This window comes from Mustela nigripes, chromosome 5 (assembly GCF_022355385.1).
Source record: "Mustela nigripes isolate SB6536 chromosome 5, MUSNIG.SB6536, whole genome shotgun sequence".
Lineage (NCBI taxonomy): Eukaryota > Metazoa > Chordata > Mammalia > Carnivora > Mustelidae > Mustela > Mustela nigripes.
The window spans coordinates 92,214,755-92,241,291 of record NC_081561.1 but is presented as its reverse complement, the minus strand read 5'-3'; the positions used below and the strand labels follow the sequence as shown (position 1 = coordinate 92,241,291).

At 36.1% G+C, this 26,537-nt stretch overlaps 1 protein-coding gene across 5 annotated transcripts in view; it reads right to left on the bottom strand.

The window, feature by feature from the left end:
* The window catches only part of UTRN (utrophin), a 501,914-nt gene that overhangs the window by 276,279 nt on the left and 199,098 nt on the right, over positions 1–26,537 (bottom strand). For all 5 annotated transcript variants that reach the window (XM_059400879.1, XM_059400881.1, XM_059400882.1 and 2 more), the window contains 7 exons: positions 21,987–22,166; positions 17,423–17,551; positions 16,948–17,118; positions 14,163–14,324; positions 13,585–13,722; positions 9,582–9,773; positions 8,314–8,486 (listed from right to left, as the gene is read on the bottom strand). In XM_059400879.1, the coding sequence (XP_059256862.1) occupies positions 8,314–8,486; positions 9,582–9,773; positions 13,585–13,722; positions 14,163–14,324; positions 16,948–17,118; positions 17,423–17,551; positions 21,987–22,166 (1,145 nt within the window). The remainder of the gene's footprint in view (positions 1–8,313; positions 8,487–9,581; positions 9,774–13,584; positions 13,723–14,162; positions 14,325–16,947; positions 17,119–17,422; positions 17,552–21,986; positions 22,167–26,537) is intronic.

Genomic DNA, 26,537 nt, shown 5'->3' with positions numbered 1-26,537 from the left:
CCTTTAAAGAGCTAATTAAGGTTAAACGAGGACTTAAGACTGGGGTCCTAATCCCATAAGACTGGCGTCCTAATAGGAAGAGAAACAGATATCAGAGATTGACATCTCTTTCTCTCTGCAATAGTATAGAAGAAAGGCCATAGTGTGTAAGGACACAGGGAGAAGGTGACCATCTGAAGTCAGGAAGAGAGGCCTCTTTAGAAAGTAACCCTGCCTGGGGCACCTGGGTGGCTCACTAAGTTAAGCGTCTGCATTCAGCTCATGTCATGATCTCAGGATCCTGGAATCAAACCCCACTTCAGGTTCCCTGCTCAGCATGGAGTCTGCTTCTCCCTCTGCCTCCTCCCCACTGCTCATGCTCTGTCTCTCTTTCAAGTAAATAAATAAAAACTTTAAAAACAAACAAATAAACAAACAAACCCTGCCAGCACCCTGACCATTGACTTCCAGCCTCCAGAACCAAGAGAAATCCGTTTGTTGTTTAAGCCACGGCATCCGTGGTATCTTATGTCGGCAGCCCTAGCTGGCTAACATGCTGTGTGGTGGCCAGTCTGGAGTATCCCCTCTATCTGAACACAGCACAGCACGGAAGCATTAGCCAATGAGACAAAGGGCTATCAAGACTTTTATTTAAACCTAACTCCTTTAGAAATGAGATAATGTCAAACTCCACTGCTTGCCACATTTGGAACACATTAACTAAGTATACAATGAAAAATCTTTTTTGGATTTGGATCCTAACAAACATCATTGTGCTTTTTTTTATTTTTTCTTAAGAGTAGCAGTGCTAGAAGAGTGTTAGATGATATCCCTGAGATTTTAACCATTTTAATAAAATTTTTACTTTGCATGATAAAAAGATAATATTCTTTTCAAAAAATAATAAAATAGTGCCTGGCATCACTAACTCCTAAAAACGTTTCTATTTCCTTCTTCCATGAAAATCATTTTGAAAATTCAGTTAATATTTGTTGCATACCCACAGGGAAGCAACATTCTCTTGGGCACAACAAAAATAAGAGGACTTCCAACAAAACACTAAGAGAAGATATAGAGCCATCTTCATTACCTTTCATAAAATTATGAATTTTATGAAATAATGAAATTACCTTTCATTAAAATTATGCAATCACTAAATCACTAAAGAAACATAAATTCTAATTTTTCAGATGTTACAATAGAAAATGTTGCTAAGAAGTCTGCCTAAAAGGTCTGAAGACCTAGAGAATATAAACATTATATTTAGTAAAGATGAGTATCATTGTAACAGAGCATAAATTTCAAATAAATCTAAGCAGCATAGCTATGGATTAAATAGGAAAGTTTTTTTTTAAAGGAGAGAGGGAGATGCATGTTCAGGTAAGACTCAAAAAGCCATCACCCCCTCTCTAACCCTGCCAGCTCACATGTGAGGCAGTACAGTAGTGCAAAGGACTGTGGTCTTCCAGAGAGTCAGACTCGAAGTCCCAGCCTTACTGCATTCTAGCTTTAGATCTGTTCTATAAACATAGGAGTTTGCTACCTCTACTATCTCAACTGGCCTTACCATCTTGCCCACAAACTCATCTCACCATTGATGGACCCTGTTTTTGGCAATGGTACCACCACCTACTTAGGTCCTCAAGCCAAAGACTTGGGGCTCATTTTTTTATTCCTCCTCCTTCCATACTCCAACATCCCATGAATCAAATTTTGCTGACTCAACTTTTTAGTGCTCAGATTTTCCTTTAGTCTCCACTTCCACAGCCACTGTCCTAACCAAATCATCATCATGCAACCAACACAAGCGGGTCCTCTCAGCTCTCAGTCTCGTCCTCTACCAATGTATTCTACAATCAGCAAACTGCCATTCCCTTGTTAAAATACTGTAATGGCTCCCTATACTTAGGCATGGATTTTTCTTATAAATACTGCAAATATATTTCCTCTCCCTTATTATTTCTTAGTAAAATTTTGTTTTCTTTAGCTTATTTTATTGTATGAATACTATCTATCATACATAGAACACATGAAATACATGTTAATGAATTATATTATCATTAAGGCTCTAGTCAGCAGTAAGCATTAAATAGTTAAATTTGGGGGGAGCCAAAAGTTATACACAGACTTTTAACTACATTGAGGGGCAGGGGGCTAATGATCCTATCCCCATGCTGTTCGAGGGTCAGCTCTACTTAACTCTATATACAAGGTCCTTCTAATATAGCCTCTTCAGACATTTCTGGTTTCATCTTTCTGCTATGAGTTCTAACCCTGCTGGACTATTTCCATTTCATCAACTGCACTATACTCTCTTATCTATGACTTTATGCATTCCCTCTATTCCTTCACCTGGCTAACCTCCAAGAAGATTCCCAAATCCTTCAAGGTGCCTAGCATGGTCTTCTGTATTGTCTCCATCAAAGCACTGTGTACTATATAGTAAATGCCTGTCTATATTTTTCTACTATACATACTTGGACCCTGAGAGACAGACTACTATATCTACTTAGTACACCTGCCTTATAATCCTTTATAACTACTTACACGTAACTGTACATGTCTTGAATTAGTCAGCATTCAATAAATATTGGTCAAACAGATGGTGCATGGACAGATGGATAGACAAGTATATACAGAGGTAGGTGGATGGGCGAAGTCTTAAAATTGAATTTTGAACATTTTTAAATAATGGGAAAAGGATAACTGATGAAATTAAGAAGGAAAACTATTCTTTGTAGAAGATGGAATTCTGAGTAAGAATCAGAAACTGGGAAGGAAAAGAAAACAAAGAAAATTTTAATCAAGATTTTGTGAAATTAAAGAAATTTTTTTGAGCAATATATAAAAGTATAAGAAATTAGGCCACTGGGAAAACAAAGTTAAAAAGCTTCCAAGTTCAAGATGCGAGGTCTGAACTTTGTGCAGTGAAAGCCACCAAAGGAAGTACAGAAGATCAATAACTGAGAAGACATTCTTAGGAGAGAAGATACATAAGGATCTAAGGATCCAAGATGAGAAGGAAGAAATAACTGGCTCAAGGAAAGGGAAGAAATTTGTCCAGGAAAAGGGGGCTCCATTATTTATCTAAGATGGTTGCAAAATTACTTGTTTGGAAAAATATGAAAACTAACACCATGCACCAGTGTAAGCTAGGCATAAGGGAATTTTCAAAGAAAGTTGACCTGCTATATTTTCATGGTATTTATCATACTTTTACTATTGGCCAAGAAAGTTTGAAAAGTTGTGTTTTTTTTTTCCTATAGATTAATCTTCTCTTTTCTTGTTTCAACTTTTTATTTAAATTCCAGTTAGTCAACATATAGTGTAATTAGTCATTGAGAGAAAGACAAATACCCTATGACTTCACTTTTATATGTGGAATTTAAGCAACAAAAGAGATGAACATAGGGGAAAGGAAAAAGAGAGAGAGAGAGAGAGGCAAACCATAAAACAGACCCTTAACTATAGAGAACAGAGGGGAGGTGTGGGAATAGGCTAAAATGGGTGATGGGCATTAAAGAGGACACTTGCTATGATGAGCACTGGGTATTGTATGTAAGTGATGAATCACTAAATTCTACTCCTGAAAAAATTTTAAAAGTTTTATAAGCCAAACAGCACAAGGACCTGGTACAGACAAATGGACCTGGTGGTCACCCTCATGTGATTATAAGTGATAACAGAAACCATGAAAGTGCAGGACGCTTGCCACTGCCTTGATGTTTTATGGAAAAAAAAAAAAGAATACAAAAAAGTTCTCACTACTTGTGAAAGATGGATAAACATGGATGGAGAAAAATAAAGATTATAATAGGTTACCAAAGTTGGGAAAGAAAAACAAAAAGTAAGAATAAGAACATAATGCAACCAAATGTTGGGATAAAACAAACAAGACAACACTCTAGCAAATGCAATCAAGTTAACAAAGGAAACAAAATAATGAAAGCTATGACAAATTTCTAACATAAGAAAATACAGTTACAGGGCGCCTGGGTGGCTCAGTGGTTAAGCCGCTGCCTTCGGCTCAGGTCATGATCTCAGGGTCCTGGGATCGAGTCCCGCATCGGGCTCTCTGCTCAGCAGGGAGCCTGCTTCCTCCTCTCTCTCTCTGCCTGCCTCTCTGCCTACTTGTGTTCTCTCTGTGTCAAATAAATAAATAAAATCTTTAAAAAAAAGAAAATACAGTTACATATAGTTTGGTGCTTAAATTTTTGAAAATTCCCATGTTACCTTTATAAAAGGTAAAATTTTTATAATCAAGAAAACAGCAGAACTTCTGCACTACTAATCAACAATGTTCTTAAAGTTCTACCACATTAGCCAATGCAAATATACAAATTGGAAGATTTTTAAAAAGAGAAAAAGTTATCATTACATACAGTTGATGTCAATATACTACCAAGTTCAGAAAAATCAATTTTATACCATACACATGCATCACATAGACTACAGAAGAAAACTAACACACTCCAACTCTACAGTAACAAACAAGAAAAGCACAAAACTACAAGAGGGGCAGGGATCTCCAGGAAATTTCCCCAGGGACAAAAGTGCTGACAGGTGCCATTTTTCTCACCTTTGCCCAGCATAGGTAGCCAAATGTTTCTGGGAGCCAATTATGATACTTTTCATCCATTTACCTGGCTAGCTAGCACCACATGCTCCATCCTGGCATTCCTCTGCATACCCGTCCCACCCAACCATCTCACCTGGGCAGGCATCCCTCCAAAGTGACTCCTGACCTGGGGGTAGAGGGGATAACCCCATATACCAAAGTGCCCATACTTAGTGCCCACTGCTGCTGGGCCTCTCAGCTGGCTGTGCAGAGAGCAGGTCCTGGCCTTCCTTGCACCTGCAGCTGCAGCCGTTACAGCAGCTAACTGCAGACAGCCAGACTAAGTGCTGGCCCCATCAACCAACAAACCCAAGGTGGTAGAGCCTAATAGCCAGAGAAGCAAACCCTGCCCAGTGGGCCCACGGCAGGTAAAGCAGGTCACTGTAGCTAGCTGGGCTAAGGGCCAGCCTGACCCACCAGTGTACCATAGTAATCATGGCTCAGCCACAACAGGAGGGCACATGCAGTAGTGCAGGATTGCCTTATAGGAAACCACACAAATCCACTACTTTCAAGACCAAGAGATAATAAGTGACCTACCTAATACACAAAACAAACACAGAGAGTCAGACAAAATGAGGAAACAGAGGAATATCTCCTAAATGAAAGAACAAGACAGAATCATGGGTGGGGTTGGGGGGAAGGGCAAATAAAACAGATAAGCAATAGCCCTGATAAAGAGAACAAAGTAATAGTCTTAAAGATACTCACCAGACTTGAGAGAAGAATATTTGAACTCAGTGAGAACTTCAACAAAAAGAAAATATAAAAATAACCAGCCAGGGTTAATGAATATAATAACTAAAATGAAAAATATACTGGAAGGAATCAACAAATTAGAGGACACAAAAGAAAGGCTCAGGAATCTGGAAGCCAGGGTAATGGAAAGCAACCAAACTGAACAACAAGGAAAATAATAACAAAAATGAGAATAGATTAGGGGGACTCTAAAACATCATCCACTGTAATAATATTCACATTATAGGGATCCCAAAATGAGAAGATAAAGAGAAGGGAGTAGAAAATTATTTGAAGAAATAATAGCTGAAAACATTCCTAATATTGGGAAGGAAACAGACACCAAGGTCTGGGAAGCACAGAGTCCCAAAATAAAGTCCAGACCAAGACAAAGAATAATTAAAATGGCAAAAACTAAAGATAAAGAGGGAATCTTAAAAGCAACAAGAAAAAACAAGCCATTATGTAAAAGGGAAATCCCACAAGGATATCAGCTGATTTTTCCACAGAAACTCTGCAGGTCAGAAAACAGCATGGTATATTCTAAGTGCTCAAAGGAAGAAAACTACAATCAATACTCTACCCGGCAAAGTCATTCAGAATTGAAGGAGAGACAGAGTTTCCCAGACAAACAAAAGTTAAAGGAGTTCATCACCATTCTTCAAGTGCAAAGAAAAGGCCACAACCAGAAAAGTAAGAAAACCATGAAAAAAAATATTTTTCCCCCACTGGTAAAAGCAAACATATAGTCAAAACTTAAGTGTGAGACCTGAAATTTTTCACTGGTAAAAGCAAATAAATAGTCAAGACTTAAATGTGAGTCCTGAAACCATAAAACTACTCAAAGAAACACAGGCAGTAATCTCTTGGACACTGGCCATAAATATCCATATTTATGGATATGGCAGGAAAAAAAAACCTAAAATAGACTACTGGAACCACACCAAAATAAAAAGCTTTTGCACAGTGAAGAAAATCATCAACAAAACAAAAAAGCAACCTACTGAATGGGAGAAAACATCCGCAAATGATTTATCCATCAGGGATTATTACCCAAAATATATAAAGAATTTATACAACTCAATCCAGAAAAACAAATAATCCCATTAAAAAGGAGAGAACCTGAACAGACATTCTTACAAAGAAGATATTCAGACGGCCAAAAGACACATGAAAAGTTGTTCAACATCACTAATCGTGAGGGAAATGAATATCAAAACCACATGAGATATCATCTCATACCAGTCAGAATGTCTAGTATCAAAAAGACAAGAAATAACAAGGATTGGAAAGAATGTGAAGAGAAGTGAACCCTCGTGCCCTGTTGGTGGGAATGTAAATTGGGGCAGTTACTATGGAAAACAGTATGGAGACTCCACCAAACTTGGAGACAGAAATAATATATGATCCAGGAATTCCACTACTGGATATTTACCCAAATGAAATGAAAACACTAATTTAAAACGATATATGCACCCCTATGTTTTGTTGCAGCATGAATTAAAATAGTCAAGGCATGGAACTAACCTATATGACCATCAGTAGATGAATAAAGATGATGTGATACACACACACACACACACACACACACACACACACACACAAAATAGAATTTTACTCAGCCACAAAAAAGATTGAGATCTTGACATTTGCAACAACACAGATGAATTGAGAGGGCACTATGTTAAGTGAAATAAGTCAGACAAAGGAAAGATAAACATTATATGATTTCACTTATATGCAGAATCTAAAACACAAAACAGAGAAGCCTGGGTGGTCAGTCGGTTAGGTGTCCACCTTCACCTCAGGTCATGATCCCAGAGTCCTGGGATTGAGTCCTGTGCTGGGTTCCCTGCTCAGCTGGGGGTCTGCCCCTCCCCGGGCTCTTTGTCTCTCTCTTGCTCACTCTCTCAAATAAATAAAATCTTTTTAAAATGTTACTATGTTTTAACAAATTAGTCATCATCTAATAATCAAGTCTAACTAGGCAGAACTACGCATAAAGATGTAAGTAAAAAATATTGTCTAAATGTACAGGGATGATTTTAAAAATCCATATAAGGGAATACACCCAAAGACCATTAAAAATGATCTGTTCAAGGACTATATATACTCACTTGAAATGCCGCTAAAACAAAGAACAAGAACATACTGCTCAGTTTTCTTATGTATGTCTCTTACGTATGTATGTCTGTTTTCCAATACATTTTTCTGGTAACTTCCCTTTTACATCATACTTTACGATGGACTGTTTCACACCTTACTTGCCTTTCCACCACATACACAGCTACTGGCAAAAATCTTACCTGTTCTTATTTCTACTTACTAATAGGTCCGGTCAAAATCGAGAAAGAAGAAGGCTCAAAAACTTTAGACAGAAAATTTTAAGAAAAAGGGCTTAGGGTTATACATGGATTCAAATTATCTGTAGCTATCCCTGTTCTTCACTTGCATTAATCATTAAGCATGTGGAGAAAGTGAGCATTAATGAAAATCTTTTTTAAGTTTTTTAAAGAAAATGAATACTATTTAGATCCTAAAGATTACAGGTGCTTCCTTTAATTATTAAGATATTATGTTGCAAAAGATCATCTATATGTGATGCAATTCCTCCTTCTTTAAGGAATCACACTCATCACAATTTATTAAATAAGGCCTAGGACAAGGACGTGAAATTTATTCTCATTAATCTTAGTGTACATATGACCTTCGTTATGGACCATGAACTTATAGGCCCTTTTTTTTTTTTAAAGATTTTATTTATTCATTTGACACAGAGATCACAAGTAGGCAGAGAGGCAGGCAGAGAGAGAGGAAGGGAAGCAGGCTCCCTGCTGAGCAGAGAGCCCGACTGGGGGCTTGATCCCAGGACTGTGAGATCACGACCTGAGCTGAAGGTAGAGGCTTTAACCCACTGAGCCGCCCAGGCACCCCAGGCCTTTTTAAGAAAAGTAAGTATTAATTTAATTTACACATACCCCTTACGATCATTGTACATTCTGTTAATTCTGTCCCATTTTGCATTCAGCTGAGTTAGTGTATCCCGGATCTGAATGGCTTCGGGTCCAGAAGCTTCGAGGATAACATCTGGTTGTTTTTCATGAATAACTGCAATCTGCTCCCCGAGTTTGTCCAGTTGATCTTTGATATTCTACAAATGTAGTATCACACATTAACAAAATCCAGGAAAGAGATAAGAAGAATGAAATCACGGAAAATCAAAAATTTATCTTGCATAACATTTATTTTAAATATAATGAGATATAATAATTGTTGCTCATCAAAACTGAAAACTTTAAAAAAAGAATAATACCCTGTATTGGCCAAAGTGTGAGAAATGCTACCTAATACCCTAAGGCAGAAAAGGAAATCCTCACAGTTGCTCAAAGCAGTATTTGTAGAGGACATACAAAAAGCCTCAAGAGTATTCTGTAAAAGTAATAAAGTGAAGTTGGAATGATTCACATTTTCAAATATGTAGTAATGCTAACTTAAATGACAGAAATGAGCTAGCAAACATCAAATCTATAGCGATTTATTGCAAATTTATACATAAGTGCAAATTATATGAAAAAGCCTTGATAGTATTTAATAGTCTCGTGAGTAACTACAAACTTCCAGATCTCTACTAATGTATAAGCAACACGCTACTCTGTATCTCAAACACTGGCCCATCTTAATTTGTTATAGATGACAACATAAATGCTGATATTTTACATCAAACTCACAATCAAGTTTATAAGAAAGGAACATGGACCGTGCATGTGTTTGATTAAAGAAGTTTTTGATGTTGCCAAGAATGAACAACTGTGCAAACTTAAAAAATCCATGCCTACTCTTAAAAAATTCAAAATTTGATGATATTTCCTTGGTGAAATGAGCAAGGTTTATTACTTATATCCATTAATAATTCTTTAGTACAAATTTTAAAAATTATAGGCCATCTACAAAGACACCAGGACAGATTCCTTGCTTTATTCTGCATTAATAGTAGCTATTCAAGGGCACCTGGGTGGCTCAGTGGGTTAAGCCTCTGCCTTCTGCTCAGGTCATGATCCCAGGGTCCTGGAATGGAGCCCCATGGGGGGTTCTCTGCTCAGCAGGGGGCCTGCTTCCCTCTCTCTCTCTTTGCCTGCCTCTCTGCTTGCTTGTGATCTCTATCAGATAAATAAATAAAATATTTAAAAAAAAAAAAAAAAAACAAAACAAAACAGCAGCTACTCAAATGAGATGCCTGGAGATTTACCTTCAGAGAGTCTTCCTGAAAAGAGAAGTCTTCGTAGGCAGCAGTGCTTAGCTCAGGAGCACTGAGTGATAATTCAGCATCATCCATGGAAAGTAAAACTTTGTTAATCTCAACTAGATAATCTGTGGGGAGAGGTGGCGATTGAATTCCAGGAGCAAGCTGACCTGTTCTCCTTTGGTGATTAGGGGCTGCCTGTAAAAACAATACCAATAAGACACATCTCTTAAAATAGACCCACAATGAACAGCAGCAAATAGAAAAAAAACACAATACTATTTGGTGGAGAAATTCAGTACCATCAAAGGAAAAAAAAAAACGAGTTTTATGTTTTTATATTTTTGCCTGTATTGCTATAGAAACCCTTGACAATCTCTACACTGATTTTCTTTTGCAGCCTGCAGTTAAACAGTATAAATAAGTTAAAGCTTGACAGGGTTTTCTTTAAGAAGTGTGGCACCTAAACTCATTTAGCAAACAAGAAAATGTAACAACCCCTTCCTGAACTGTTGGGGGAATGAGAATATGCCATGAATCATAAAGTTCTGTAGGAAATTAAAAATTTTAATATCATTTTACTCTGTAAAATGTCATGATTAGATTAACTCTTCTGGACTTCAGTTACAGTTTATTAAATGTGCCATTTATTACTTGCAAATAGCAAAGTGCATCTTCTCATGAATTAAGGTAGCTTCCATGATGCTTTCACTGTTTTCTCTATTAAATTTCTAAAAAAGGATAGTCCTCTGAGAATTCAAAGATGGCAGTGAATAAATACATGTTCAATGAGGTAGTGTCCTGAAAATGGCTATGGTTACAATTCCTAAATGAAACCGAGACTCAAGATTTAAAACCAGTGAGTCAACAACATAGTATTGAATCTAGACATCTGCATTTATGTGTCTCCTAGAATGCAATGAAACATGTTCACCTATTGCTGGATAGTATAGCAGGAGAGAAGCAAGCCAAAGATTTCCTGATTTTATCCACGTGATTATTTATACTGGACAGTAATATTAATTTTATTATCCTGATGCCATGCCTTCAAATTTTAGTCAGAAAGCATTTCTGGATATATACCTATATGTCCAAGAAGGTAAGTTATATTTTTAAAGGAAATATAAAAGAAATGGAAAGGTCTACAGGTATTGTAGATAGGAAGTTCCAAATTTAAAAAAAAAGAAAGAAAGAAAGAAAAGATCACATTCATGAAAGACCATCTTTCTCTATTCAGACTGCAAAGATAACCTAGGATTTCCTGAGCCTTCATAGTCTTGCAGAAGCAGCAAGGCAGTTCAAAATTTAAACGTGTGCTTTCTTTATTCCAAAAATAGATTTTATCCTAAGAGAGTGATCAATCAAAATGTCCTAGGAGAAGGAAAAAAAAAAAAAGTCCTCGAGATCCGACCCAGACTTTATTTCTGGCTAACTTTATTTTTTAAGAATTCTGCTAGGACACAGAAATGCAAATAAACCACAAACTAATGCTAATATTTGATACTGTTACATGATGTTGCTCAAGTCATATACAACCTAAGTTCCAGATAAATAGATTAAAAAGTTAATTTTATCTGAACACTTAATTAAAAGTTCCTGTTCTGTTTTTATCAAACCATAAGGAAAAACCAGAACTAAATAGAACTGAATATTCATTATCTCTGTGGAAAATAAGAACTTTTCAGATCCTAAGTAGGCTGGAAACACACACACACACACACACACACACACACACACACACAAATACAGCCATGTAGTGCTAAACAAAATTTTAAATGGTTTTATGTTAAAGATAAAATAAGTTGAAGATGAAAATCAACAAGATAATACTTAAGAGCAAATATGACAGGAGACGAATATCTTTATTTTATAAAGAGCTTACACATATTTTAAAAAGAGCAAACATACCCTCATAAACAAATGGGAAAAGATCATTAAACACACATTTTGAGTAAGAAAATGAGTTCTAAAAACTGGTGGTTCTCAATCCTGACGGAACATCAGAATTACTTAGAATGTTTGCTCGTTTCTGTAAGGAGTGTTCACAGATAAGCCCAACCTAAGAGATTTTGATTTAACTGGTTTGTAGGGTAGATTTTTTTTTAAGTTCCCCAAGAGATTCTAATGTTCATAGATAAGAAACAGTTTTAAAAAACTGCAAGTCTGAAGATGCATATAGGCTAAGGACAAAATAAGGACAAAAACTTTTTAAGCCTTTTAAGAACATTTTAATTACACTAACTAATGCTAGTGAACCCAAAATGAATTGTGCCTGTTGTAGTGTATATTAGTACTCTTAAAAAACAAATTTATGCACTTGTTAAAAGTCCAAGAATCATTTCCATTTTGGACCAATAATGATTTATGATTTGGGACCCAAAAGATAAAAGTTCTAGGAAAGTAAGATACTTTCAAAAGTAATAATGAGGCAAAGAACTATAATATCATCTGAAAAAATCTTAGGAGTAAAAATGGAGCCAAGTCTCAAAAGATAACACATTTTTCAGGTAAAATGAGATAAAACCCATACCAAGGAGTTAAAAATAAAATTAGCAAGATCCCAAAGGTGTAAAGGCACCGGTGTGTTTGGGAAAATGTGCAGAAAACCAGTAGAACTGTACGCCTGGTTAAGAGCCAGTGAATTGAAGTGGTAGCTGGAGGCCAGAGAGAAGCCTAAGTGTATCATTATATGAACCTTGCACTTAAAGCTTTCTCTGTATTTTGCAATATTTTCCTCCACACTTTCTTAGATAAAGGAATGTCATGGCCAGCCTTAACTTTGAGGGGAATAATTTTGAGAACTAAATGGAGGATGGGCTAGCATTAAGAAAGACTGGACATTAAAAAAACAAAAACACAGCTTAGGACACATTATTACACTGACTAACAGGAGCAAACCTTAAGTGTGAATTACAGAAAGGACAGTAGACTGAGAGACTCCGTCCTTTCCCCAGGGTCATAAGGCGAGTGACTGGTAGAGCTGTGTCTAACTTTAGGTTCAGATGTGTCATGCTTCCATACACAAGACATGGTTTTAATACCTACTTGATGTGGTGTAAGGAACAAGAAACGGTTGAGAAGATTTTGAGGTTTCTACTTTGAGAATAGGGAGTTTTTAAGGAAATAAACAAAGATAGGGAATAAATTAAGAAACATGGATTGGGGGACGCCTGGGTGGTTCAGTTGGTTGGACAGCTGCCTTCGGCTCAGGTCATGATCCCAGCGTCCTGGGATCGAGTCCCACATCGGGCTCCTTGCTCAGCAGGGAGCCTGCTTCTACCTCTGTCTCTGCCTGCCATTCTGTCTGCCTGTGCTCACTCTCTTCCCCTCTCTCTCTCTCTCTCTGGTAAATAAATAAAAATTAAAAAAAAAAAAAAAAGAAACATGGATTGGAAGGGGAAGGCAGAGGACGAGTTTAGCTTGGGACATGTCATACGGCTGCAGCACATACAGATAGAGACATCTAACAGGCAGCAAGCTCAGAGAGTAGAATCTTCCACTAGATTCAAAGTCATCAACTAAAATGGTTCTTAGAAGGATTACCTAAGAAAAGACTTGGAGAGAACATCAGCACACTTAGAGTGCAGTTGAGATGATGGTCATTGAAAAGGGAGCTGGTAGAGAATCTTTTTCTAGAACACAAATCATAATTTATCAATTCACGAATTTAGTTATTTGTACACTAAAATTTTTTGAGGTGATTAAGACCTCCACATATGAAACACAGAACTGAAGGAGGAAGTCACTTCTAAAAAGAACAGATGTCTTTTAGATTTAAGACATTATTAGAAGTCCAAAAGAGATCCCAATAATAAGATTTTGTTTCTATTTCCTTTGAGTCCTGTCCCATCTGAAAATATAAATGCTATTTAGTAGTGCATACCAAAAAGGATAAAGAGATACTCTGCCATCTGTTTTTTAAGGTATCCAAGAATGCAACATCAAATATCTGAATGGCAAGAGCTAAATAAGTTATTTAAGGAAAACAGAGTCTCTCCCAAGATAGTACCTTAGTTTTATTGTATCTTGTGCGCAAAAGTAGTAACTGCAAACGGATCTTTTCTTTTTTATTATCCTCCATAGGTTGATGTAACATTTGTTCACCTCTTTGTAGAACTTCCTCAATCTGGGCTCTCTCCTCATCTACCTGAAGTTTAATAGGAAAAATAGCTTACTCAAAAGAAAAATGCATATAGCATCACTTACTTACCAGTTCCCAAGCAGAACTAACCGACAAAGTATGAGATCAGTCAAAATCTATTCACCTGAATGATAAGTAACAAAAATTCATTTTTTTAAGTATTTCACATCTGAAGTTAAAATATCTCATAAAGAATGTTAGTTTAGAGGAAGTTAGAGAACACTGAAATACTACCTTTAGTCAAAAAGTGTGTCTATTTTTTAAGCATTATGTAAATCACTTGGCAAATCTTATAATGACACTCAGCAGAAAATCACGTATGGGTCTATTCTTTGGCATGACTTGGCAGACTCTTCCAGTAAACATCACTGATGTAGAAATATAATTAACAGAACAGAACAGAACAGTAAGAACACCATGGTTTTTGAAAATCTCCTTGAACCAACCTTTTCATCTTCATCACTGAATTCCAAGTGTTTTTCCACAACTTTTAACATATTCTCTATGTCACTTTCTAATTTTTCCAGGTCAGAGAAAAGTACATCAGCGTCAAATGCTTCAGTGGTGACCAGACATGGGTAGGATAATGGCTCCTGACCAATTAGCAACTGCAGAAGGAAAAGTGTTCTTTGAAAAGACAGTCTTTTTTTTTTTCCTTTTTAAAAGATTTTTATTTATTCATTTGACAGGGGGTGGGGGGGCAGGGAGGGAGAGACCAAGCATAAGCAGGGGGAATGGCAGGCAGGGGAGAAGCAGGCTCCCTGCTCAGCAAGGAGCCTGATGTGGAGCTTGATCCCAGGACATGGGATCATGACCTGAGCCTAAGGCAGATGCTTAACCAATTGAGCCACCCAATAGCCCCTGAAAAAATACATTCTTAACCAGACCTGCCATCATTAATCAGGGGGATGGCATGTCAAGAGAGGAGCTAGCATTTATTTGAATTGACTTTAATTTCGTTCATTCATAGAGCAATGATTTTATCTAGTTGGGCTTCTCTGAGTTACCCCTTCTTTCTAAACTCCAGCCAGAGATGTGAGCTAGTGGGCAAATAACTGAGGCCCCCTGCAGTGCTGTAGAAGGATTCTGAGATCACGTTTGGGCACAGCAGGAAACAGGGCCAAGATCCAAAAGCCATCCCTGCCAGGACCACGGAAAGAAGAAAGGCCACCACCAAGTACAGGTACATCCCAGAGAATGTCTCCTGTAGAATCCCCTTTGGATTTTGATACCCCAAATCTGAAAAAGTACATCTTTCTCAATGCAGTATTTTCAGACAATATCATTATAGAAAAACTTCATATTTATATAACTAAACTCAATGTAACAACTTTAATAAAACTAATACGCAGGAAAATAAGGTGTTGGCTGAGAGTGGGGAAACGAGCACTCTCTGATTATGGAAGTAAAAATTGGCACAAACGTTTTGTAGGACTCTTTGGAAAATCTATTTAATGGTATTTATACGCACAACTGCTACAACAATTTCAAGGAATTCAAAGAATTGACCCTAAAGGGCACACTAACAAATGAGCAAAAAGACATGCATAAAAGAATTCTGACAATTCGATATTTATAAAAGGACACTAAAAGTGGAAAACTGACTTAACAAAGGTGTAATAGATAATATAACACCCCATAGCTATTGAAAACCATGTCAAAGGAGAACAAACGAAACAATATAACAATTTTAATATTTTAATATCACAGGATATGAGTAAGAGTAGACATGCAGGCCAAAATGTTAACAGAAGTTATTTATGGGGACAATAATAATTTTGCTTCTTTGTATTCCCTCTCACTCTTCCCTATGTCTTATGCCTTACTCTTTTAAACCAGGAAAATGCTCCTATATACCTTCTGAAAAATACAAATGAATTTGGGTCAGAGAGTAGGGAAATAAGGCCAAAGCTAAGAAAGACAAAAGTTAAAATAAGTTCTTTGTTTTCCTTAAATTGTAAGGAAAGTATATTTGTATACTTTCTAAGTATATGTATTCTAAGTATATTTGTGAGCTAACAAAGATAGTTTGGCCTAATATGTCAGCTATTTTAAACTAAAGCTGACTTAGATAATGTTTACCTCTTGCAAAAAAGAGGGTCCTTCCTCTTAGATAATTTCCACACACAACTCTCAGGAGGTAGAATTAACCAAATACTCAAAATCCATGGCCCAGCTGGGATCCTGAAAACCTCATAATCCTGTCAGAATGAACACCTAATTTGAATGACCCCCAAAGTCAACTTTGTTGACTTTGTTTTTTGCTTTGTTTTTTGCCTAGCAAACCATCGAAATGTTCCCATCTTTTCCATTTCACATTTACTGAGCACTTGCCACACTCCGGGCCCTGAGAACACTACAGTAAAATACCTCCTTTCCTCCCCTTCAGGAACAAGGGAAAAAGGAAAGAGAATTAGTAAGATAGACACAGAGAGAAACGTTATCATACGGAAGCATAAGGAAAAGCTTTTTTAAGGAAAACTCTTATTTATTATCCTCTTATTTAAATTTATAAAGCACTTTTTCAAATTTATAACAGCAGATAGTAGCTTTTCTGCATTAGGCCTAAATTGTGAAATTTCTCGTAACTTTTAGTTGCAACCAAATAAAAAACCAGTTCACAAGCATGTAGTATGCACAAATTTATAAAGTATGACTATAAAATAATGGATTTAATATTCATGCCTAGCTTGAGAATGAGTCTTAATTTTTTTTTAAGATTTATATATTTATTTATTTATTTTGGGGGGGTTGTGGAAGGTAGGGGCAGAGAGGGAAGAGGGAGAGAGAAACATAAGCAGCCTGTGCTGGGTGGAGAGCCCAAAGTGGGGTTCAATCTCACAACCCCAAAATCAAGATCTATGCAGAAACCATGAGTCAGTCACTTAACAACTGAGCTCCCCCACCAGGCTCCCCTGCCCTTTTTGTATTTATTTATTTGAGAAAGAACGTGAGAGCAGGCACGGTAAGGAGGGGCAGACGGGAATCTTATTTTATAGCCCATTTTAACTTCTGATTGAGACTCTGAACGCTTCTCTCAAATGGTTTCTTCAATACTATTTCCTTCATAGGCAAAATCACAAATAAATCAGGACTGATGCTCCATTCAAAGAAAAAGTGATTAAAATCACCTTAATTCAAAATTCTTTGATGTATTTACCATACAATCACCTATCACTGAGATGCATGCCCACAGGAAAAGTAGTCTTGTATTAAAATATAATTACTCACCTTGGCACTCTTGATATGTTGAGACACCTTTTCAAAGTTTCTATTCAGTTCAGCTAATTTTGGTTCTACAAGTTCCCTGCTTGAACCTCCACGCGCATTCATCAAAACAACGGCTTGATCCCGGACATTTTCAACTTGGAGGTTGGCATCATCTAGCTCAGATATTAAACGCTAATTGCGAGAAACACAAAATTATCATATAAGAAAAATCAAAACCAAACATGGGGTATGATGCTAACTCAGAATTAAAGGTAGTTTAAGTGCATTTCATGAATCCCTGGAAAAGATTTTAGAGTAATCAATTTAATGAAGAGCTATTCCAGTAGGACTCAGATGAGACCTCAGTTTCTCCCACCAAAATAAAAACTAATCTACTGTGAGGGAAGAATGAAGGCACAAGGAAGCTGGGGCACTAGAGAAAAGACACCAAAACCCTCCACTCCCACAAACATTACTGATGCTCTATGCTTGGTACCTTCACAATTTCTTCCCGTTTACTAGCTGGTTTTTTTTCAATCTCATCTAACAGAGCTTCAGCTTGATAAAGCCATGTACTTATGTGAGCAACATTTCCATCAAATATTTCCAACTGGTTCTGATGGTTCTAGAAAAGAATTAACGAAACAATGATGCAATCACGTGCAATATTTAAGACAATAATCGTCGATGACATTTAAAAGACCTGTGAAAAGGCAAATGTACGCTGAGTTTCAAGATAGGTTTCCATCTTTCTGCAAAGCTCTTTCCCAGTGAATAAATCTCATTCCTAAAAATGCATGGTTATGTACTTTTTACATTTATTTGATTTAGACCGCAATACAGTAAAAAGTTAAAGGAGGATAACAGGTGAAATTTTCTTTTTCAGTTTCATTTTGCCTCCCTTACTCTTCATTTTTATAAGTAATTTCATTTACCCTCCTTGATCATATTTTTAAAAAATTCACGTAAAAAGCAGTAATATAAAAGAACGATTAAAATATGGGTTGAGTAAGAGTCTGCCTGCTCAGTGGAATGAGCGACTGGCAGGTCTGCTGCTTGTCAGCTCAGTGCCAGCAGCACTTAGAAGTACAGCCGGCACAGACCTCACGAACTTTTCCTGAAGCAGGACAGAAAATGTGATTGAGAGAATAAATGTGAAAACCAGAAGAAAACGGTTAAACCGAATCAAACAAAGCAAAATAGCTGAGATAAAGGCAAGAATTTAGGACTTGATCAAAAAGAGTAGGGAAGCCTTTGGATGAAATTAACAACGTCTAAGAACTTTATTTTATAGGATAAAGGAAACTAGGAAAAAACCTTACAAGTAATTATATGACAAGAAAACAAATTATTAATCCGTAATATGGAAAATAGTTAAAAAAGAAAATGAGAACTCATAAATGAGAAAAGTTTGGCAAGTGATCTAGGTTCTAAGAAAGAAGAACAAGACCTGATGACCCCCAGACTTATTTCATGTTAATATTCTAAGGGCGCCTGGGTCAGTCAGTTAAGTGTCTGCTGGTGGGTGGCTCGGGTCATGATCACAGGGTTCTTGGATGGAGCCCCAGCTCTGGCTTCCTGCTCAGAGCAGAGTCTGCCTCTCATGTTCTCCGTGCCCCTCTGCCTCATTCATGTTCTCTCCTTTCTCTCTCAAATAAATAAAATCTTTTTAAAAAGTGTTCTAATAGGACTATAAAGGTATTATTTGAAAGGAGAATTTGGAAGGTACAGACTGAAGAATACATAAGTAAAAGGTGTGAGATTGTAGAATACAGTTAGTTACAGTAAAAATGAATATATAAAATATTTAATGAACATATTCTATGAACCAAGAATTTCATATTCTTTATTTAACATTTAACAACTTTGTGAGATATGTTCTTTGATTCTGATTTGATAGACAGGGAAATTAAGATGTAACAATATTAAAGTAATTTACCCAAGTTTTCAGGTAATAAGCTGAAAATAGACTCAAAATGGATGAAGGACCTCAATGTGAGAAAGGACTCCATCAAAATCCTTGAGTAGAACACAGGGAGCAACCTCTTCGACCTCAGCCACAGCAACATCTTCCTAGGAACATCACCAAAGGCAAGGGAAGCAAGGGCAAAAGTGAACTATTGGGATTTCATCAAGATCAAACCAAACCAAAGAGGCACAGAATCTATACTCAGAAAACTATAAAGTACTCATGAAAGAAACTGAGGAAGACACAAAGAAATGGAAAAATGTTCCATGCTCCTGGATTGGAAGAACAAATATTGTGAAAATGTCTATGCTACTTAAAGCAACCTACACATTTAATGCAATTCCTATCAAAATACCATCCATTATTTTCAAAGAAATGGAACAAATAATCCTAAAATTTATATGGAACCAGAAAAGACCTTGAATAGCCAAAGGAATATTGAAAAAGAAAGCCAAAGCTGGTGGCATCACAATTCTGGACTTCAAGCTCTATTAAAAAGCTGTCATCATCAAGACAGCATGGTACTGGCACAAAAACAGACACATAGATCAATGGAACAGAATAGAGAGCCCAGAAATAGACCCTCAACTCTATGGTCAACTCATCTTTGACAAAGCAGGAAAGAATGTCCAATGGAAAAAAGACAGCCTCTTCAATAAATGGTGTTGGGAAAATTGGACAGCCACATGCAGAAAACTGAAATTGGACCATTTCCTTACACCACACATGAAAATAGACTCAAAATGGATGAAGGACCTCAATGTGAGAAAGGACTCCATCAAAATCCTTGAGTAGAACACAGGGAGCAACCTCTTCGACCTCAGCCACAGCAACATCTTCCTAGGAACATCACCAAAGGCAAGGGAAGCAAGGGCAAAAGTGAACTATTGGGATTTCATCAAGATCAAAAGCTTTTGCATGGCTAAGGAAACAGTTAACAAAACCAAAAGATGACTGACAGAATTGGAGAAGATATTTGCAAATGACATATCAGATAAAGGGCTAGTGTCCAAAAATCTATAAAGAACTTAGCAAACTCAACACCCAAAGAACAAATAATCCAATCAAGAAATGAGCGGAAGACATGAACAGACATTTCTGCAAAGAAGACATCCAAATGCCCAATGGACGCATGACTTAACATCACTCAGTATTATGGAAATATAAATCAAAACCACAGTGAGATACCACCTCACATCAGTTAGAATGATTAAAACTAACAAGTCAGGAAATGACAGGTGTTGGCAGGATGCAGAGAAAGGGGAACCCTCTTAAACTGTTGGTGGGAATGCAAGCTGGTGCAGCCACTCTGGAAAACAGCATGGAGGTTCCTCAAAAAGTTGAGAACAGAGCTACCCTACAACCCAGCATTCGTACTACTGGGTATTTACCCTAAAAATACAAATGTAGTGATCCGAAGGGGCACGTGCACCCAAATGTTTATAGCAGCAAGGTCCATAATAGCCAAACTATGGAAAGAACCTAGATGTCCATCAACAGATGAATGGATAAAGAAGAGGTGGTATATATACACAATGGAATACTATGCAGCCATCAAAAGAAATGAAATCTTGCCATTTGCGATGATGTGGATGGAACTAGAGGGTATCATGCTTAGTGAAGTAAGTCAATTGGAGAAAGGCAACTATCATATGATCTCCCTGATATGAGGAAGTGGAGAAGCAACATGGGGGGGTTAAGGGGGTAGGAGAAGAATAAATGAAACAAGATGGGATTGGGAGGGAGACAAACCATAAGTGACTCTTAATCTCACAAAACAAACTGAGGGTTGCTGGGGGGAGGGGGTGGGGAAATGGGGGTGGGATTATGGACATTGGGGAGGGTATGTGCTATGATGAATGCTGTGAAGTATGTAAACCTGGTGATTCACACACCTGTACCCCTGGGGATAAAAATATATTATGTTTATAAAAAATAAAAAATTAAAAAATAAAAGCTGACAGATCAAGATATGAGCCATAAGTTTCAATGCCCTTCACATTCTGACTGATTTCAGTAAATGTTCCAAAGCACAATAATTTATTTTTCTCTGTCTCTATTTATTACCCAGTAATTCTATGAATTTGGAAAAAGTCCTTAGATATAACAAAACAAAATAATAATTTATAAATGAAACACCCTCTAGAGGAAGAGAAAGGGAGGTTGCCATATATTCATTGTTAGTATAAGATGGACAGAAAACTACTGTGCAATTTAAATCATCACTATTTCCATGAAATAATTAACAGTGGCATAACCAAAGACTAATAACAATAACCTTTAATAATTAGCATAAATAATAATATATCTAACATTGATTATTTTAAGTATAGTTATAGAGTCAAATATCCATGTTTCATCTCACATAATAATCATAAAAACCGTACAAGGTAGAAATTATAATGCTGTCCATTTTATGTATGAGCAAATTGAGGTTTAAAGAGCATTTAAGTGACTTCACCAATGTCATCCCCCTAGTAGTCAAAATTATTACTTAGGCCATCATATGCTAGTATGCCATTATTATTAGAACATTATAAATATTATCTACATGATCACTGATTGCATAAAAATTAAATATAGAATCATTAAAATATAACAAATGTGGTACATTTACTAAGATCTTAATGTATATATTTATATGGATATCACAAATAGTCTACTGCTTAACAGAGACATTTTTAACTCTTTCTAGTTACTATCTTTTCAAAAGAAAAAAAATAGGGACGCCTGGGTGGCTCGGTTGGTTAAGCAGCTGCCTTTGGCTCAGGTCATGATCCCAGCGTCCTGGGATCGAGTCCCGCATCGGGCTCCTTGCTCGGCGGGGAGCCTGCTTCTCCCTCTGCCTCTGCCTGCCATTCTGTCTGCCTGTGCTTGCTCTCTGCCCCCCTCTCTCTCTGATAAATAAATAAAATCTTTAAAAAAAAAAAAAGAAAGAAAGAACATGTAGGCTAATGAAATGAATTCACTTGAAGCAAAACATTATTGTGACACACAGAAAACAGGATTTATTATTCTAATCAAAGCTGTATCGGCTTTTAAATAATTAAAGGAGAAAAGACTTCACTGTTAAACTCTCCCCGAAACTTACCATTAACGTACTGCACCAATCCTCCGTCCACGTGCGGACTCGGCTCCAGCCGGCGTTAAGCACACAGAGCCGCTCCTCTAAAACAGGCTCACTGCCCTCAATCAAGTTCTTCAGGGCAGCACTGCTCTCAGTGATGGCATTTAAATCAGCTCTTCTCTTTTCCAGGTCCTTCAGAATATTCTAAAAAAGAAAAATACCAAGACCCACTTGATCTTTCCAAACATTATGAAAGGTTTTTGTTTTTCTTTTTGTTTCAAGATTTTATTTAAATTCAAGTTAGTTAACATATTAAAACACATAAAAATACATTAAACACAAAAAACACATAAATTCAAGTTAGTTAACACATGTGTATTAGTTTCAGGGGTAAAATTCAGTGATTCAGCACTTGCAGATAAAACCCAGTTTACACAACTTTAATTTTTTAAAAACTTTTCTTCTACATATGTGTAGTAGTCCATGAGTCCATGACTCTCTTAGATAATTCACAATATGTCAGAGGTTTCCAAAACTCCACAACTAATTCGCAAGTTGAGAGTTAACTTCCTAATAAAAACTAAAATATTTAATTATGCAAATATAAAAAAGTAACAAATTCGGTTGTGAAAAGGTAATCATTTCATTAATTTTAAGTACAAATGCTACTTATTACACACAAACACCAAGTATCTTCATCATAGCTTTAGACATAACCAATTTTATGTTCAGTAACTATAACGTGGCAAAGCAGAACTATCCCAGAAGTTACAATTCTCAAAATTTTATAATGAATTTATCTTCTGGGCCACTACAGGAAACTACTGATGTGTGTTACATTTATTTGGAAGGATAACATCCTGTACTAGGTGCCTTAATATATAATCTGTTGTATTGATATTATAAAAAATATTTCATCTTAGCTAAATCACAGGAGAACTAGCATGTCTAAGCTGTAGTCATATAGTTGCCATATGCAAAGATAATACTCTGGGTGGTATAGTGATAACTTGATTTGCACATTCATAAGGTTTGACCAGGCAAGACGTGTACTCAGAGAGATACAGCAAAAATGCTGGATTCCAAAATTAAAACTACAAAGTTCTAAAATCAAAAAGTAACATGAGCATATCTACCCCACTGCTATTGTACCTTTTTTAGCCAACATTTAAACAAATCATTTCCAAGAGCTCATTTATATTTAATCTCACATCATTAAATTACATTTTGGAAGGCATAAAAATTACAAATTCCCAGATGAGTCAAGGTTTAAACATTCACTTGGCCATATCAAATACTGGTATATTTATAAAGGCACTAAAATGTTTCTTCTAAATGTTCTTCTCCAGAAGGGAGTTTAAAAAAAAAAAAAAAAAAAAAAACCACAGCCAAGCTCTTTGCAGTAAAGACTTTCTATCTACCTTCACAGGGAATGTACTGATTGACTAGAACAGTCTTTTAAGAACTTTATAAAATAGGGGCCCTTGGGTGGCTTAGATGGTTAAGCATCTGCCTTCAGCTCAGGTCATGATCTCCGGTCCTGGGATCGAGCCCCACATCAGGCTCCCAGCCCAGTGGGGAGCCTGCTTCTCCCTCTGCGTCTCCCTCTGCTTGTGCTCTCTCTCTTTCTCTCTCAAATGAATAAATAAAATCTTAAAAAAAAAAAAAAACTATATAAAATAGGGGCACCTGGGAGGCTCAGTCCATTAAACATCTGCCTTCGGTTCAAGTCATGATCCCAGGACCCTGTGACTGAGTCCTGTGTTGGACTCCCTGCTCAGTAGGGAGTCTGCTTTCCTTCTCCCTCTACCCCTTCCCACTGCTTCTGGGTGCGTGTACACGTGTGCGTGCACGTGCGCGTGTTCTCTGTCTCTCTCTCTCTCAAATAGACAAAGTATTTTTTAAAAGAACCAAACGAAACAATTAACTACAAGTAATTAAATGTAAACAGTGCACACAACTATCTACACTAATAGACTGTATTGTAAAGAAAATGACTATAATGAAAATAATATTTACGCTACTGAATAAAAATGCTATTAAAGTTCAGGAATGAAAATGCCATTTAAATTTCTACATTCAAAAAATTTTACATAATTTTTAAGTGCAAATACATTAAAATGTTGTGAAATATGAATGTCTCTTAAATCTGAAAACAACACTGAAAAAGTGGGTGGTTATGTTCCACACTGATGTCTCATTTGATTATTCTAATGAAGAGAATGTGCTTTGAATTCGTAATTTGTATTTACCATCTTCATTATTTCAAACCTGAAATAAGAGTAAATGGGAATCTTAAAATGAATAGTACCAGAAGAGACAATCTTACACTGTTTTAAAAGTCTTTACCTTAAAATATAATCAGAATCAACTAATTGAATCGAATTGATGTGAGTACACAAATAGATGATTAAAAATTAAATATGTGAAAATCATATCGCTGATGTACAAGCTGTCATTAGTATAAAAGAGAAAAAGCATACTTTTTATATACCTATAAAAACAAATATGTAGGAATAAACAACTTTGCATACATACATAATGTTTTTGAAAGAAAAACCCAAAGCATTATGTAGTAATATAAAAAAAATTGGAAAGAAAAAGGAAATATACCATTTACTAAGAAGACTTATAACAAAGATATTGATTCTCCTCAAAATAAATTTATAAATTTATGGAAATTCAAACCAAATTTTCTAAGAGAATTTTTAAAATAATTTCAGACTAGCATATTTTAAGTTTATATGAGTACACACATACACACACAAAACAGAAACCTAAAGACAGAATCTCTTAACTACATGTTGAAATATATTATGAAGCCATATAGTTAAACAGTTGAAGAACATTATTCAGAGGGTCAGATAAGTGAAGTGGAAAACAGAGAAAAGCAACAGGTAAAAAGAATATATGAATTTAGCAGGTCAAATCAGAAAGGAAAAAATAATAAATAGTGCTGAGATAAACAGTTAACTATTGGCCCAGAAGGATTAAAACATTAAAGGTAAAAGATGAAACTACAAAAGAGCTAGAATAAAATGTAAGTAAAGAATTATATAACCTTGGAGTTGGACTTTCTAAGAAGCACTAAAGACAGAAACAATGAAGAAAAAGATGAATTTTATTCTTTAAAAAAATATACAATATGGTAGTTTTAAAAAATACAGAACAGAAAGGAAACTTTTTTACAGAGGCAAGGAAACAAAAAACCAAAACAAAAAACGAAAAGAAAAATGAAACAACCCACAACACACTAAGTATTTATTATTGGGGTAGGTAAAGAGTTATAAATTAAAAGACCAGAACGGTCAAAACTACAAAAAGGTAGTTTTTCCTTAAGTAGGCTCCATGCCCAGTGTGGAGCCCAATGTGGGTTTGAACTCACAACCCTGAGATCAACACCTGAGCGGAGATCAAGAGTCAGATCCTTAACAGAGAGCCATCCAAGTGCCCCAAAAAGGCAGTTTTGTAAAAAGATCTACAAAGGCCTCTAAACTTTGGAAAATGTTGCAATTAAATAACCAAAACATGATATTTGCCTACCTTTGAGCAAGCAGGAATTCTCACTCACAGTTGATGGGTATAACATTTCCAAAGGCAATTTTATAATGTGTATAAGAATTTTAAATGGATATATCCCTTGAAAAATATTTTTAAGTCTAAGAATTTATCCTCAAGAAATAATCATGAATATATGCTATGATTTAGCTTCAAGTATATTCATCACAGCATTTTTTACAATAGTGGAAACTGGTAATAATTTAAATGGATATGAATAGAGGAATGGCTTAATTTTAAAAAACCAATAAAATACTACACTTCTCCAATGTGTGATACAAAACCTCTGTAGGTAAAGAAAAATATTAAAGATAAAAGATAAAAGTTTTTAAGACAAGGTTAAGAAACATTAGACACAATATAATTATTTTTAAACGCTTCTGTCTGTTCATGTTTATATGTGTCTATAAAAAATAAACAAAAACAGTGTATTCTTTGAGTAGAAATGATTTTGGCTTCTGTCTTTTTTCATTACACTGTACAAATGTCATTCAATTAGCTTACATGACTTAAGTTATTAATAAGAAAATAATGGCTTTCAAACTGTATTGTAAAAGAAGATATTATTTTTTTGAAAAACTTAAACAAAAAGAAAGTTTGATGCCTTTGCTTTGCTTTCTTTGCTTTTTTTTAAATTAAATTAATTTATTTTCAGCATAACAGTATTCATTATTTTTTCACCACACCCAGTGCTCCATGCAATCCGTGCCCTTATAATACCCACCACCTGGTACTCCAACCTCCCCCCCACCCCACCACTTCAAACCCCTCAGATTGTTTTTCAGAGTCCATAGTCTCTCATGGTTCACCTCCCCTTCCAATTTCCCCCAACTCCCTTCTCCTCTCTAATTCCCCATGTCCTCCATGCTATTTGTTATGCACCACAAATAAGTGATACCATATGATAATTGACTCTCTCTGCTTGACTTATTTCACTCAGCATAATCTCTTCTAGTCCCGTCCATGTTGCTACAAAAGTTGGGTATTCATCCTTTCTGATGGAGGCATAATACCCAA